The sequence below is a fragment of the Vanellus vanellus genome, assembly GCF_965231255.1.
Source record: "Vanellus vanellus genome assembly, chromosome: 28".
NCBI classification, from domain to species: Eukaryota; Metazoa; Chordata; class Aves; order Charadriiformes; family Charadriidae; genus Vanellus; species Vanellus vanellus.
In genome coordinates, this window is record NC_138933.1 from 1103582 (window position 1) to 1119277 (window position 15696).

The 15696-nt window shown below is 57.6% G+C and overlaps 1 protein-coding gene across 1 annotated transcript in view; it reads right to left on the reverse strand.

Moving 5' to 3' along the window:
- The window catches only part of HDAC7 (histone deacetylase 7), a 91102-nt gene that overhangs the window by 12724 nt on the left and 62682 nt on the right, over window positions 1-15696 (reverse strand). The window contains exons 2-3 of the mRNA XM_082496390.1: window positions 3347-3543; window positions 1534-1624 (exon numbers count right to left, since the gene is read on the reverse strand). Of these exons, the coding sequence (XP_082352516.1) occupies window positions 1534-1624; window positions 3347-3543 (288 nt within the window). The remainder of the gene's footprint in view (window positions 1-1533; window positions 1625-3346; window positions 3544-15696) is intronic.

The following is a 15696-nucleotide window of genomic DNA, read 5'->3' on the forward strand; positions in this document are numbered from 1 at the left end:
GCCACAGAATAAAGAGGGCATGAAAGCACAACGTGGCTCGTACAGCAGGGACAAAACTCCCACGGGTGCTTGGGAACCTTCTGAAGCCTCTCCAGAGACACTGTGCCCTGGGGCTCTTCGAGCCTGTGTTACACGCTGATAATTTCCAGTTGAGGGCACACAGCTCTGCCTGTCCTGTACCTCAGCTCCCCACGCAGCCAGGCTCTGCCCCCAGTTGGGGACCGCTTACATGAGAGAGAGCAGGAAAAAGAAAGCACCTCCAAACAGTTCAGGAGACAGCTTTGAGGCTACTGAATCTCTTGATGGAGCTGTGCTCTTCCAGAAGAGCATGAGACTTACCACAACCCACTGGCAAACAAACAGCAGTGACCCACATTCAACACCTGGCTCCACCGCGGTGGTGAAACACCCCCACGCAGAGGTCCGACTGCTGCAGGGTGCTGCCACCGCCAGCCCCCGGCTGCCCCGAGCCTCCCGTGTGCTTTCCCACCTCGGACTGGGGCCCGTTCCCGCGCTCCCACCCCTGCCAGGCCATATCCCCATCCGTCCGTTCCAGCAGGAACGCTCTGTGGGTACAACCGGCATGCTTCACGCCTCTGGGTCAGCATTCAGCACCTCCGAGCACAAGTTACTTAATTAATTGGTATGATTAACTCCCAGATTGCATAAAGGGGCCATGTGTAGGCTGTCACGCTCAGCCGGACTGAGCTGACTGCCTTCGCAGGAGCTGTTTGCTGAGGAATGGCAGGCAAAGGGCAGGCACCGTCTTTTCAGCATTGCAATTAGCCCCATCAACGCTGCGAACCGCGGCAGAGCAGCCGCTGCTCCACAGCTATTTGGGAGCTAAGAGAAAATAACAGCATCCCGACAGAGCTCAGACTGGACGGGTGGGTGGGCAGCAGGCTCACGGACACTGGGACGGGCGCAGTGCATCCGCTGCATGCTGCAGCTGCATCTTTGGGTGGTGATGCAGGACTCTGCACATCCCAAAGCTCGGAGTGAGCTCCCTGCAGCCACTGGCACTAGATGGCGCAGGGAGATCGCAGCCGGACGGGGTTTGCAAACATTTCTGCCCAGCATGAGGGGACCCACTAACCTCTCCCCACCACCACGGATGCTCCAGCCTGGGGTTGGCAAGTTCAAGGGGCAAATTCACGCCCTGTCCAGTGCACCCGGCAGTCACAAGCCCCGTCAGCTCGGGTAGCACCACTGCGGTGGCCGTAGGACACGACACAACGTTAGCACAGAGATTTATTGCCACCACCTGGTTGGCACCACTTGGAAGGACACGAAGGAGAAACATCAGCCAGGGCCAAAAAAATCTCTTGGCATGGATGCTCTCACACGCCTTTAGACCAAGAGAAGGCAGAGTTTGGGCTGGATAAGGGCAGAACCGCCTGCTGAGCCCCCTTCTGAAGCCACTCTGATCTCACTCCCTCTGTGAGCCGAGTCCCCTGGTTTTGGGGACACGGCTCCTCGGGCAGAGATGCGGCGCCCGGTGCCACACACCCTCAGACACATGGAGGCTCTTACTTCGCTTGCTCTTGTCCTTGTTGAGGATCTGCCGCAGCTCCTGCTCCTGTTGCCCAGGCTCAGCTTCGCGGTGCGGGGACTCCATGGTCACCTGCGAGAGTAGAGGCACAACATCAGCACCAGGAGACGCCAGCCTCGCCCCACGCAGCCTGAAATGCTCTTACCACCCTCCCCGAGCCCAAGGCACAACACCACGGTGATGGAGCATGTCTGAAACGGTCCGTTATGTCATTTTTGGAAACCTGATGGGCAGCCCTGGCCGACAAGAACGTGTCAAGTGGTTTCATCACAGCAAACCGGACGCATCTTTGTCTCCAGAGACTCTCTCCCCAGGGACACTGTAAAACTCAAACCAGTCTGTTTCAACTTGCTGCCTTTCACGGTGTTTTGACATATCTGTAGCTAGGGTATTGTTGTAATACAGCAAAAAATAAAAATCGTAGTTGACTATAAAAGAGGAAAAAAGAAAAAAAAAAAAAAACTATTCTACTGGTCTTAAAAGTTTGGATCTTGGTGTTTTCCAGAGCTGAGGTTTTCAGAGACAATCCCATCTTACAGGGTGGTCAGAAAGCATCACGTCCGCACAAATGCCTGTAAGCACCCCCCAGCTGTGGCAGCAGCAGCAGCATCTCAAATTCTCCTTGTGTGGACCAAGTCGATGGTCAGCCTCTCCCAGAAAGTCAGTGTGATTCCACCAGGGCTTCCAGACAAGGTTACTGGGACCAGTGAGCCCATGCCAGCCACCGAGAGCGGGGCTGGTGCTTGGGAGCAGAGCACATGGGACGTGAGAGAAGCGGATGAGGCTGGGCTTGTTTACTCCAGAGGCAAGGGGACACCACTGCATCATCCACCACCCAAAGGGGGTCATGGAGCAGATGGAGCCAGGCTCCTCCGAGGAGCACAGCAAAAGGACGAGCGACGACGGGACAGACGTGCCAGGAGGGAAATCCCACCTGGATACCAGGAACCAATTCCTGCCATGAGCATGGTGAAGCCCTGCAACTGGGACAGGCAGGGGGTGATCTCCGTGCTTAGTGACGGTCACAGCTCGCCTGGACGTCACCCTCCACAACCTGCCCTACCTCTGCAGTTGGCCCTGCTGTCAGCGAGGGCCTCCAGAGGGACTATCCAAACTAAATCTCACTGTAATTTTGGGACAATGCAGAGTCTGGCAGCGGAGGCTGCGCGGGGCAGGGGTGCTATTCCGAGTGACACCAGAGAATTTCAGTGAAGACTTCCCAGAAAAGCAAATTAGCTTGTAAAGTGAGTAAGCCGTGCCTTCAGGGCAGAGAAACAGCGGTGGCCAAGCGGAGTGGCAGATCACAGACACCAGGCATCCTGTCCAGTCGCTCTGGCTCCTCGCTCAGCACACATGGTATGCGGCTGAAAACATTTCCCCGCTTCGCACATCCCAGGAGGCCCCAGCCCTCCTGCTGGCCTTGGCAGGACGGAGATTTGGCCTGAAAATAAGACACGAAATCCCCCCACCTGACTCCCTAACCAGCCTCCTTGCGTCAGAGAGGTCTCCGGGCTGGCTAAAAAGCACTACGGGCTCTCCAGATCAGGGGAAAGAAGGAATTCACCTGGGAAGGTTATTTTGGCATTAGGATTTCCAGCCTCTTCTTCTTAACCCCTGCCAGAGCCGGGAGCTCGGGCAAAGTCAGCCCCGACGCAGGGCACTGCTGGCAGACAGACACGGCACCACGAGCTATGTGCTTTGTGGGCAAAATTAATTTTTTCAAGTGCCCAGTCCCCACCCAGCCGCTGCCAAAAGCGGGTGCTGGTCCCCCCCAGAACCTCAGGCTGCCCGTACCCTCACGTGCTGGTGGGCGAGCTGCTCCACTTGCTGCTGGTGCAGGCTGGCGAGGAAGAGCTGGTGCTGCAGCTGCTGCGTGTGCTTCAGGGCCAGCAAGGTGGTGTCAGAGCCGGGCTTGACGACGCGCTGCCCGATCCGCAGGTCCATGGGAGCGGTCTGGGGCACCCGCGGGGAGGTGCACGGGTTCACAGCAGCTGTGGAGACACAAAGCAGAGCGCTGCTCAGCCCCCGTCCGGCTCAGACCACCCTGTTTGGTAGGTAGGGAAAGCATCAGGATAGGGCCCGGGTATATCCCGATGCGCAGGAGGGCACTGCGAGGAACGTGCCCTGCCCTTGAGAAGGGCTTGCCACACACCATCTACCGCCTGCAAAAGCCTCTTCCATCATCTGGGCAAAAAAAAATCCTGTAAACCATACAGCCTTGGAGAGTCTCCAAGGTGCTGCGGGCGTCTCTCCCTGACACCACGGCTGAGAATTGCTTTGCAAAGTTAAGACGCTCCCGCCCTGCCTGGACGCACAACCTCCCCGTGCGCTGAACCCCTCATCCTCGTGGGAACACCTACGATAGTCCCAATTCCACAACGCGTCGGAGCACCCACTGCAGCAGGGGATTTTCACCAAGCAGCTTCCAAAGCCTTGTTTAATTTACTCCGCACGTGCCACGGGCCAGTGCGAAGGCGAGCTGGTCACCTCCAGCTGCAAGAACCAGAAGACAAACCTGCAGAAGAGCCACCCAGCCACGGGATGTCCGCAGCTGCAGCGCTCCTCCTGCATCTCTGCAGCAGGATGCTCCGAACAACGCAGCGAGAAGACAGAAAGGGGATGAGCGAGCACGACAGCAACTGAAGGACGCACGGACAAGCCCCGGGGCGTCTCACGAACCAAACGCAGCCGGGCGCGAGGCGGCCGCGGCCACTGCAGCTTCGCGCTTCGCCACGGGCATTGCAGCACAGGGGAAGCTGGAAACAGGTAAGTGGGCAGGAAATTCCGCGTGAAAAGATGCTGCAAGGGGGATGCTCTTGCAGGACGCAGGGCCAAGGCCACTGCAGCCCGAGAGCTGACTGTTTTTCAAAAGCTGTTTCAATTAAAAAAAAAAAAAAAAAAAAAAAAAAAAAGCCAATGTTATTTTATAGACAGAGAACCACACCCTGCGCTGTTCAAACCTCAGCCTCAACGGCATCAGTGTGCTTGTGCTGATGGCTGCGATATTGCAGGAGAAATCTCTGCAGGCTCCTGCCCCGTAACGCAGCACTGACAGCTCTGCCAGGGGGAAACCCGGCAAACTCCCGCCCGGACCTGCAGCTCCCTGCAATGGGCAGGAGCACGAGCGTGTTCGCCCAAGGAGGGCACAGGGACTATTAATAACGGCAGGCGCACATCCGTGCAGACGACGGGGTGCACGGCCCTGCTGAAACGGGGCCAGCTCCAGCGCTCCTGCGTGGCCCAAGCCAAGAAAATTCCCTCTGGTCGAGGGCAAACACTTCTCGGCACGGGTTCAATTCTCCAGGACAGAAATGTCCCCGACCTCAGGCCATGTCAGAGAAGGACCTGATGTTCCCAGGGAACCCCATCGCTGGGTTTATCCCGTTCTCTCTCCATCTCGCTGATAACTGCCTGGGATTTAATTTGCCTCTGGCTAATTGGGTCTAATTGCTACACGCAGCCTGCCCCACCATAACCGGTGTGATATGGAGGTTGAGGAAGATTAACAGCCGCAGCCTGAAAGCCGCTGAGCTCCTCTGCCCCGTTACCACCGAGGCCTCGGGGCTGGACACGGCGCGATGCCAAGAGATGGGCAGGAGGAGCCCCACAGCCCCCTTTGAGGGTCGGGCACGGCAAAAGCAGATGAGTACATTTCGGCTGCATTTTTATGAGCAAACAAGAGTCCAAGTGAAACTACACTAAGCAAGATCCCAAGTCTTCTCTCTATGTGCCCTTCAACACCTGCAAGAAGCCAGTGGTCCCAAAAAGCCTGATGTCCTCCACGGGACTGACAATTCATCCCAGTGCTACCTGAGATGCTTCAGCGCTGGGTCCCGTCTCCTCGCAGCACAGTGCCAGCACCAGCACCCTGGGAGGCCATACCTGCCTGGTGCTCCAGAAACCTCCCAGCTTCAGCAAGCCCCGAAGGGCCTCGGATTCTTGCTAAACATCAGTGATTTTGAAGGATGCAAGCGATAAGCCGGGCTGTCACCTCCTGCTTCTCAGCTCACATGTGTTCCCACCTCCCAGTGAGGAGGAGGAGGAGCGATGGGCACCGGCGAAGCCCCTCGGGGATGCTCGGTGGGAGGAAGACTGGAGGGAGGCAGCGGCACGGTGTACGTAGTGCTACCCAACGTGCCGGGCTGCTGGCAACCAGACAAGGACAGACTGTAACGAGCAAATTTCAGGATGGGAAACGGGGACTTCTGACAGCTCCCAGCCGAGCCAAATCCCCGCCACGTGACGCTGTCTATCTGCAGGAACTTGCTGAAGCTCAGCCATCTCTCGGTCCCCTCCAGCCAAATGTCACTGTCCTGCTGTATACCACGAAGGGGCAGGAGCTGGGAAACACGGTAGGGCTGCCGGGGGACCGCAGCCGTCGGGCTCAGCTCTGAGACGCTGAAAAGGGCTGCTTACACGCAGAAGCATCATTTGGAGGGGAAAGTGCGGGTACGAGGAGGAAGGGACCAGCCCACCAAGCCACAGCCTCCATCCTCGGAAGAGAGATCACTATCTCTCATCCAGAGAAGAGCTGTCACAGCCTTCCTCTGCTTGAGATGCTAAAAATGCCCCAAAAATGCCCCTGGGGAGCTCCCACCAGCCAATGCTCAGCAGCAGCAGTCTTGTTCTCAGCTGCCCATCAGCAGCAGCCTCAGGCTCAGCACAGCCCCTCCCCAGGGCAAAATGGGGCGAGAAGGTCTCGGGGGCAAGCACCGGGGCAGGAGGGGCTATTACAGGCACCTCTGGGGATGGAGAGGGAGATGCAGACGGCAGCACAGAGCCGAGGGGGAAGGCACTGGCGGGGTCTCTGGGAATCTCTCTACCTCATTTGTTTGAGTCTTTTTAAAAACAAACTCCGAAGCAGCGGAAGAGAAGAAGTGGGAGGGAACGCGTGTGCTGGGGGAGAGGGAGGACGGGCAGGCCAGCGGCCAGCAGCCAGAAAAACAACTCCTCGCCGCTCGCCCAGCGCCAGGAAAAAGGCTGTCGAGCATCCCCACGGCCAAGAGGCACCAGAGCCAGGGAAGAGCCGCCGGCAGAGGCTGCGCAGACCCTCCTCCTGCCACGGCCCCCCAGCTCCGCACATCGATGGCGCGGGGAGCACCCCGCTACGCCGGGCCCTGCTCAGCTGGGGACGTTTTGGCAACGTTTTTAGGAGGTAGAAAAGAGGGAGGATGGGATGAAAACAAGGCACCACGGGAGCACAGACCGGCCCGAAGTGGCCCAACGTGACGCGGGCGTCCCAGCCCGCACAAAACCCCAACGTTACAGCTTCGCACTCGGCCAGCGCAGGCTGAAGCCACAGAACTCAGGGCGGTTTTCCAGAGCTTAGAAACATGATGCTTTGCGTTCCCAGTGCCAGGGTGGCAAGGGACAAGGACCGGCCGGGGGCAGCCGCACGGGGAGCGCAGCCCAGCCCCTGGGCAGGAGCCTCGGCCACCTTCACCGTGCTGGGACCCCTCCGGCGCGTGGCACCGGCGCGTGGCAGTTCCCTGGGATGCCCCCCAGCCCTCCTGCTCCAGCCTGGGCTCCAGCAGCTCTGGACCCCTTTGCAAAGCCCTTCCTGCCCTGGGAGCTGTTTGTTTCAGCCGTGACCTCCTGCTGCAGCTTGAATTCATTTGGGGTTTCATGCCGGGACCTCCGCCAAGAGTTACAGTAAACAACTCCCCTCCCCGGCAGCCTCCGATGCTCACACATGATTCAGGGGGCAGGCAGCCAGATGAGCAGCTCCTCCTCTTCCCCTCACCCAAAGAAGGCCAAATGCACGGTCCCCCCACAGCTCCTGGGGGGTCTGTCCCTTTCCCCAACCCAGCCCGGTCCTGCCTGTTCCTAGTGGACACCGTAAGCCACCAGCACTGTGGCCACGGAGGGGCTGGGACTGGGATGCATGGGCTGGGACTGGGATGCTCCGCTGGCCCCGTGCAGCCTCAGGGGGCCAAATCCATCCTTCTCCTCCTCACCCGCCTGGCCAGGAGCGGGGCCGAGTGCTGGGGCAGGGAGAAGCGCGCTTGGGAGCACCCACCATGGGAAGAGGCAGGAGGTTTCTGGGACAGGCTCCTCTCCCGGCTGGATGTCCAACTGCCAACATTTTTGCGAATTATTTTTAGTTCGCATGAACGTTCGCATGGGAAGGCCGGCGCTGGTGGCAAGCTCATCTTCACACGAGCGCCGGGGCTGGCAGGGGCTCAGCAGCCACCATGTCACCAGCAGCAGTGCGGTGGGACCGGGGCAGCGCTCGCAGGGCAAAAGCCTTTGTGAATAACCCTACCCCTAAAACACAGCAAAACTCAACCTCTTTGCAAAGACGCGGTGCCTTCTCCCTCTCCTCCCTGCTTCTGCTGAATAATCAATAATTTAAAACTTATCTGCTCAGCTCAACTAACCCAGCGGGTATTCGGGGTGGGAGGGAAGGCAGCATCAGTCTCCTGGACGGGAGGGGAAGGTGGCCATGGGCATCGCTCGCTGCCTTGTCCCCGCTCGCACCCTGTAGCCTGACACTAAAGCAGAAGCACCGTCACACCACTGTGGCACCAAGCGGTTGTTTTTCTGGGTCACCTTGCGCAGCCAGGTCACCGGGAGGAAAACACGCCGCTACGCCAGCGCGGCGGGAGGAAGCCGAAGCGAACCGCGCCGCGGTGCCGGCGCGCGGAGGCGAGCGCCCCGGGGGTGCCGAGCCCATTGCACAAACCGCTCCGCACCTGGGCAGGTAGCAGCCGCTGCGGCTCCACCCTTCCTCCGCGGGAAGGGGAGATTGCAACACAGCCAAGAGAAGCTTCGGCGCAGAGTCTCTCCCCGGCGAGCCCTGGGAAAGCCTTCGGCGGTAGGAGCGTGAATGCAAGCTCTGTGCTCACCGAGCCGGCATGGGTTACCAGCATTTTCCAGGCTGCCGGCATGGCACACAGTGGGGAAAACAGCCCAAGCGCTCCGAGGTCCCGCGCGCTCGCCAGCGAGGTGGGGAGAGACACGGAGCACGCGTGCAGCCGGCGACGGGCTCCCCGCTTTGCAAAACGTCAAGCGCCTCTCTCGGCCTCCTGCCGAGCGTTTGGCCACGGCGAGAGCTGGTGGCGGCGAGTTTCCCAGGCTGGCGGTGGTAATCCGGTGCTTATGTCGCTCGCTCCCCGAAAGGGGAAATCACTGGTCACGCTGCTGCTCTCAGACAGACAGTCACCCCCCCAGAAAAACAAAACAAAACAAAACAAAACAAAAAAAACCACAACAACAGCGCAGAAATCTTTGCTTCGGCATTTCCTGATTATTTTTTTTTTTTTTTTTTAAAGAGGCAAGATCAGCCACCAGCAGAGAGCTGCGCTTTATATAAGAGGGAAATAAAGCGAGAAGCAAACAAACCCGGGCGGGCAGATGATTACGGAGCGAACCAGAGGCACCAGAGCTACGCCGTTGTGCGCGGCCCCACCGGCAGCCCTGCCTGCCGTGGGTTTCGCGGCGCGGTGCAGCCGTGCTGTGTGCCAGCGCTGCCCGCGAGGAGATCGCACACAGCGAAGAGCTTTGTCTGAGGCTGAGCAGCAGTTAAAGGCAGTTGGTTTGGGGGTTGGTTGGTTTTTGTTGTTTTTTTTTTTTGAAAACCGTTTCCCATCTTATGTTGATTAGCTGTGAAAGGTTCAGAGTTCAGCCAGGTTGAAGAATGCGTGTGATTAAAAACATTCCTCTTCAATAAAAGGAAAAGGTCTTCTCCAGAGCCATGCACAAGTAACAAAAATTAGCTGGAGGGAATTTGTTCAAATTAAAAACACTTAAATAAGAAACCGCACGAAAAGGACTATGTTGAAATAACATTAAGATCACAAAGCCAGGACTCGAGAAATAGGAAATCCCGGAGTCGGGGTACCTCGCATAACCTCACCCTGGCCCCTGGGGTGGATGCTGGTTTTAATTACGGGACCAAACACTATGCTCCCCTCAAAGACAAGCAAAAAATGACAAAACCAGCGTCACCCCAGTATCTCTGCCCAGCTACACCAGCAGCAGGGACTCAGGCACTGCCATCAGGTCTCGCAGCCCTTGGGGGGACAGAAGGAACCCCAAACCAGTGCTCCACGCACCCCTCTGCTCCCCCTACCTCCATCTGCTCGTGCGTTCCCGAGGGGCTTCCTCCCAGGACCCCGTGAAATCTGAGCGTTTGGGGCATTTTCCTCCTTCCTCGCCTTGCCGGGCGGCTGCCGGGGGAGCGCAGGGCAGCCACCGCGCAGCTCCGGGGAAGGCAGCTCCGGGGAAAGCCCTGCGCCGCCACAGCTGTCCCCGAGCCGAGAGGCAGTACGCAGCGTCCCGCATGAGCCATAAGAGAACAGATGATGCTCAGAGAAGATGTAATGTTTGGAGCGGTCGGTTGCCAAATTCTGATAACTCTTTATGGAGCATGTTAACTGGGAGTTTCAAGGACTTTATGAATTGGCCAGATGTGGGTGGGTCCCTCTCCTCCCTACCAGACATCAAATTCCTGCTCCAAAACAAGAAGAGGCTGATGCTTCTCTATGAAAAGCCCCCTGAGAGTTTTTCCACAAGGGTAAAACCGTATTTTTCTACTCCGATTCTTGCAAACGTTCTTCTGCTAAAAGTTTCCAGGAAAAAAAAAAAATAAAAATGGGACAGACTATGATTAAAGTTTGGCGAAGTCGCACGTGTATCACAAAACCCTTTCCGCAACCAAAGCCATGAACATAAGCAACACACCTGAAACCACCCAGACTACGCACATACACCTGTGAGCAAAGCACATTATTTAGGTATTTTAGGCACATAAATCAGAAAATACTCTGTTTGAGCCTGTAAACGAGATTCACATCAGGCCTCGGGAAGCAGATCAGGGCGAGATACTTCCCCTGATTACTCTCGCTGGTTATTTGTGGCTCGTGACCTTTGAGTCAGACAGTTAATAGCCCTCCCTGGAATTTTCTCCCCACAAATGCGCGTAGTTACATTTTGAAACTCATGACTCCGGGACCCAAAAATCTCACGGTGCACTGAGGCCAGCCTGTGCCACGGGAACACGGCGCAAAAAGCTTTGTACCTGCATCTGCCGCTATTTTTAATGCTCTGGGTTTCAACCCACACCCCAGTATCGGTGTTCCCATCCAGACTCAGAGACATGGGACCAGGCTATACGTTCCCACAGCATCCATATGGAGCTGAAGGCAGGACCCCACTGCCAAAGGAAGAGGTAGAGTGACCCATTCAAGACTAAACAGAACATGGATGGAGGTGGTCCGCCTGCACCCGCAGTGGGAATACAGCTCCCTGACCAGCCAGCCCCCTCCTCGCTGGCCCAGGTCTGCCCCACAGATGCGGTCAGTGGGGCGAGCAGATCCACGCAGGTGTGTTTAGGTGCCTGTTTCAGGGCAGGTTTTCCACGTGCCCTTAAATCCACGTGTGCAGATTGGCCTTGAAAGCGTTTTGCCTGCAGGGCGAAGCTGCTCAAGAGGATCCCAAGGTAACCCTGCATCACGCTAAATTACCCCAAAGCCCCGAACCAGACCCAAATTTCACCGCAGGCAGTACTTAAACCACCAAACAACTTCCTTTGTGCTCACGTACAGCTCCCAGAAGAGCTGGAACAACTTGCAAACGTGCCAGAGGCTGAGCTCCCAGGATGCTGCCCCTCTCCCAGGGATGAGTTTTCAAAGCCTTCAAAGCACCCAAACCACGAACGTGCGGAGGCAAAACCTGCACAGCAAAACCTGGCGAGAGGTTTCGTGTCTAAATTTGAGATGGTTCAGTCACAGGGACACACAGGTACTAAACCCCAGGAAGAGCAGGGCACAGGCAGGATTGAATCGCGCCCCAGGCGGGCAACACAGCGCCTGTGGTTTCACAAATAGCTGCTTACGATCCCGGTGTAAGGCAACCCCGTCCCTGTCGGCGGTTCCTCGGTCGTGCCCAGATATACGGCACCATCAGCAGTGCCTACGCAGGCAGGTATCCGTGTGCTTCTCTACGTCTAAAGCAAGTAAGTAAATAAATAGTGGTTTTACCAGTTTCTTTGCAGAAGAATCAGGTCCCCGCACCACACGGTTTCAGCGTGGGCAGCACAACGGTCCAAGGTGGGACCGCAGAGCTCATCTCCTGCAACCACAGTCGGGACATGGGACCGGAGGGACAGCAAGTGGGCTCCATCCCCACCACGGCTCTGGCACAGCTGGAAACCTCTGGCAGTCATTTCCTGCCAGCAGTCACATCCTCCCACCCCCACCGGTCATAAACCCCATCCCAAATAGCAGCAGAAGGCCCCCGGGGGAGGATGCTGTGCGGAGGAGTGCAAGGTATCCCCAGGAAACCTCGCAACAACTGCCATTTCCTCCAAAACAGAGGGAAATTCGTGACCAAAGGGCTTTGTTGAAGGAAAGCCAAGGTTGCCTGGCGGCGCCTCGTGCTCCCCAGAACAGCGTAGGCTCATGAAAACTCCCAAGATTCAGGAAAAGTCCTCCCCTCCCAGAAGGGAAACATCCCCCATAGCACGGCCCTCCCTAGAATCACAGAATCATACAATTGTCTAGGTTGGAAGGGACCTTGAAGATCATCAAGTCCAACCATCAACTTAATACTGCCAAAACCACCACTAAACCACGTCCCTGTTGGACTCCTTCCCCTCCAACCACCCTCACCCGGTCGCACAGCCTGGACAGGGTCTGCCGGCTACTCCCTGCTCCAGAGCCACCAGCAGCGGCTCAGCGTAGCCCCCCACATCGTGCTGTCCCCAGCCAGGTGATGGAGAAGCAGTGCCATTCTCCCTGGTCCTCCCTCAAAGCCTTTTTCTGCAGCGGGCTGACGCTGAGCTCCACTGCTCCTCCTGCCCCACCAGCCCTGCAAACGCACCCCGCGGAGGGCTGCTACACATCCTCACCGCCCATGTCCTCTCCTTGCGGACACGGCTACAGGAGCAGCCGGAGAAGGGGCGAGGGTTTGCGGTGCGCTCCCAAAACCTTAACTACTGCCAAGGCCCACAGGCAAAGACGAATGCGGATGATAGGCAGCAGCTCCCGGCAAGCAAGTGCCCCCGCTCTGCTGGAACAGTCCAGTGTCTTCTAACAGCCCCATCTTCTCCCTGGACCAGGCTTCTGGCAAGAGGCAACAGTCCAGTCTATAGCCTCAGCATCATCTCCCTGCCTACAGCCAACACAGATGTTCCTTGGAGAGAGGCTTTGGCACGGGTCCTGGCAAGATAAGCTCCTCTGGGTCCCTGTTCTCCAAGTAGGTAGATGCCAACAGAGGCAGAGCAGCCTGGCAGCCCCGCGGACGCAGCCAAGCGCTGCCGGGAAGCGAGCGAGCACCCTCTCGGTGCAGGACGCCTCGTCTTCCTGCGCCGGGTTTGATTACATCAGCACGAGAGGATGCGGCCTCCGTGCCAAGGGAAGCAGAGGAGAGATCAAACGATTATACGAACCTCTCCTCAATTACCAACCCTTTGCATAAGCAGAGGAGAATGTTCCCAACCGGTTTGGACAGCACGCCGACGCGCTCTGCAGCACCTCTGCCCCGCGCCACGCCGTTGCCCGCAGCCCGGCTGGGGGCCGCTGCAGAGGGATCCTCGCTGCCGTCCCCCTCCCCGCACGCACGAAGCCGCTGCTCGGAGCATCCCGCCATGGCACGGAGCGCCTCGCGGGCATGGCACGGAGCGAAGCCTCCATCCGCTTGGCTCAAACCTACAACCCGCTTCGCCTCGTGCCGCCGGCGGAGGGTCAGGGCTGCGCGGGGGCTGCTGTCACCAGCGCTACAGCTCAGCGCAGGCTTTTATTTTTTAATTGCTGCGTGCAACACAGCAAGAACCCAGCTTGACTCATGAGGCCCTGGGGAAGAGCTCAGGGCTCTGAAGCGGTGTCTTGCTTGATCTGGAAGTGCTGAGACAAAAAGCCTGGACTCCCACAATACCCACTCTCAGCGAGTGACTACTCAAGGGGACCTGCCCATTAATTGGAGCCTCTCTGCTTGCTGCAGAGAAGGAAATCCCTTTGGCAAACGCTGGCCGAGGTCCAAGGCTGGGCTGGAAGGCAGATTCGGTCATGAAAAGAAAATGAACAAGGAGCTGAAACAAGGGTGAAACACCAGCAGCCCCGGCTCTGTGGGAATAAGATGCATCTTCAGGGAAAGAGGCACAAATGAAATTCCCTGTGCGGATCTACAGACGGCCCAACTGCCGTCAGCAGGGGCACAACTGGAGCTCGCCCCAAACCTTGCTCCGGCGCGGACCATCAGGTGTCTGGGCAAGGAGACTTTCAAACTGAGACCAAGCTTTGCCCCGCACGTGGTGGTCCCTGACCACTGCCTCAACGTCCCCACCAGCACACGGAGCGGAGACTCGGCTTTCAGGGCGAGAGCTATTTATGTCAGAGGAAGGAAGCCGCAACATTTTCAGTTTCCTGCACAAATACACTTCTGGTATCCTTCACCGTGGGGCTGTCTGGCACTGCCTCCCATACCTGGGTGCTCAGGAAGAAGCCAGGAGAGCACTGCCGGTGGCTCAAAGTCAGCATCTGTGCAGCTGGGCAAGGTGCAGGCGGCAAATCCTTAATGCAGAGGAGGCTGAAACCTGCCTGGATTCAACAAGCCCTTCTGCCACGCCACGGGGACACCAGTGACAGTGGCCCTGGGGGGTAAATCCGGGTTAGCACCGCCACGTGCAAGCAGCCGAGGGAGATGCTGGGAAGAGATCCACGACACCAAAGACAGGGAATGCCTCCCAGCCTGGAAAAGCTACAAGAAACGGGAGGGACAAGTCATCATGCAAGGATTTCTTGGTCTCCGCGAGAGCTGGGGGTGAAGAAATACAAGGAGGACTCGGTGTCCTACCCGCAGCCGGAGCCTGCCCAGGGAAAAGCGGGAGCAAACAGCAGTCGGCAGGGAGAATCCTCGGAGGAGGATGCAGGCTGGCTCCCAGCTGACGGCTGCAGAACGCGGGTGCCCCGAGGCAGCCAAAGTGCCTGGCGGGGACGGAGGGTGCGGTGGGGTGTATGCGCTCCGCATTCATGTAGCAACACTGCCCAGGGTGTTTAACCCAGAAAGCAGGGTTAATCCTGCCGCTGAGTCGCTCAAGCATGGGGGAAAAAAGGAAAATAAACAAACCAACCAACCCCCGGTAAGTCCAGCGCAGCAGCGTTAACCTCAGACACTGAGTAATCAGTGCACGTGTTGGGATTTGAGCCCTCAGCACCTCTCAGGATCAGACCTGATGTCAACTCAGCAAACTCACGTCCCCATCCATGACCCTAAAACTCACTTGACCATCCAACAAACAACGGCGCCTGGCTGGGCGCGCACTGCGGAGCTGAACTGGACCAGCTCCAGACGAAAGGATGCTCAAGGCGCATCTAATACAAACCCATCTTTATAAGACCCCTGTAACGTCCGCAAGGGATATTTCCCACCCGTTTGGCGCGCTCACCTATAGATGTCATCGTGTTCCTCCGAGTCCCTGGGGGTCAACGCGCCCGTAGAGCTGAGCCTGGCAATGCCGGCTGGGCTGATGGCATGGGGCGAGCGGCACAAGGACTGCGGCAGAGGGTGGCGGGAGCTCTCAGATCTTTTCTCCCAGCGGTTGCGAAGCCAGGCGCGGCCACACACCACACCCTTGCAGTTCTCACGGGCAAGTACGAACCTTGGCAAAGCCCTCGGCTTGCTGGCAGCCAGCCCCATCAGACTCATTAAATGCAATTAAGCCAGAGTGGGTATTCCCCCCTCCTCCCCGCTGCTTTGGGGGATATTGCTTTTAGACAAAATAAACAGGGAGGCTTTGCGTGGGCTCGGGCAGGTGGCTGGCACCCAGGTCCCACGCAGCAGCAGGTGGAAATGCCGAGGTCTTTGTCGGGGAAGCAAAAGCCACGGCGGAACAGAGAGGTCTGTCCGTGCCAGCCCTCCTCCTGCTCCCACGCGTGCCCAATCCAACGCCCTTTGCCGTGGCAGCTGCCGGAGATGAACACAAGACCCTCTCTGCTTTGCAAATGGGAACATGCAATAAGATAGACCACAACAAAGCTTACACCCCAGCTTGCTCATATTTTAAGAAAATGGGGGAAAACTTCTGCCCCAAACTAAAGTGGTATTTTATTGCATCAGCTCCTTCAGCATCACTTCTATGCTGGTTTACAGAATTGCTATTCTGCTCCATACTCTGAGCCTCCCTACGACCACAAAACCATGGA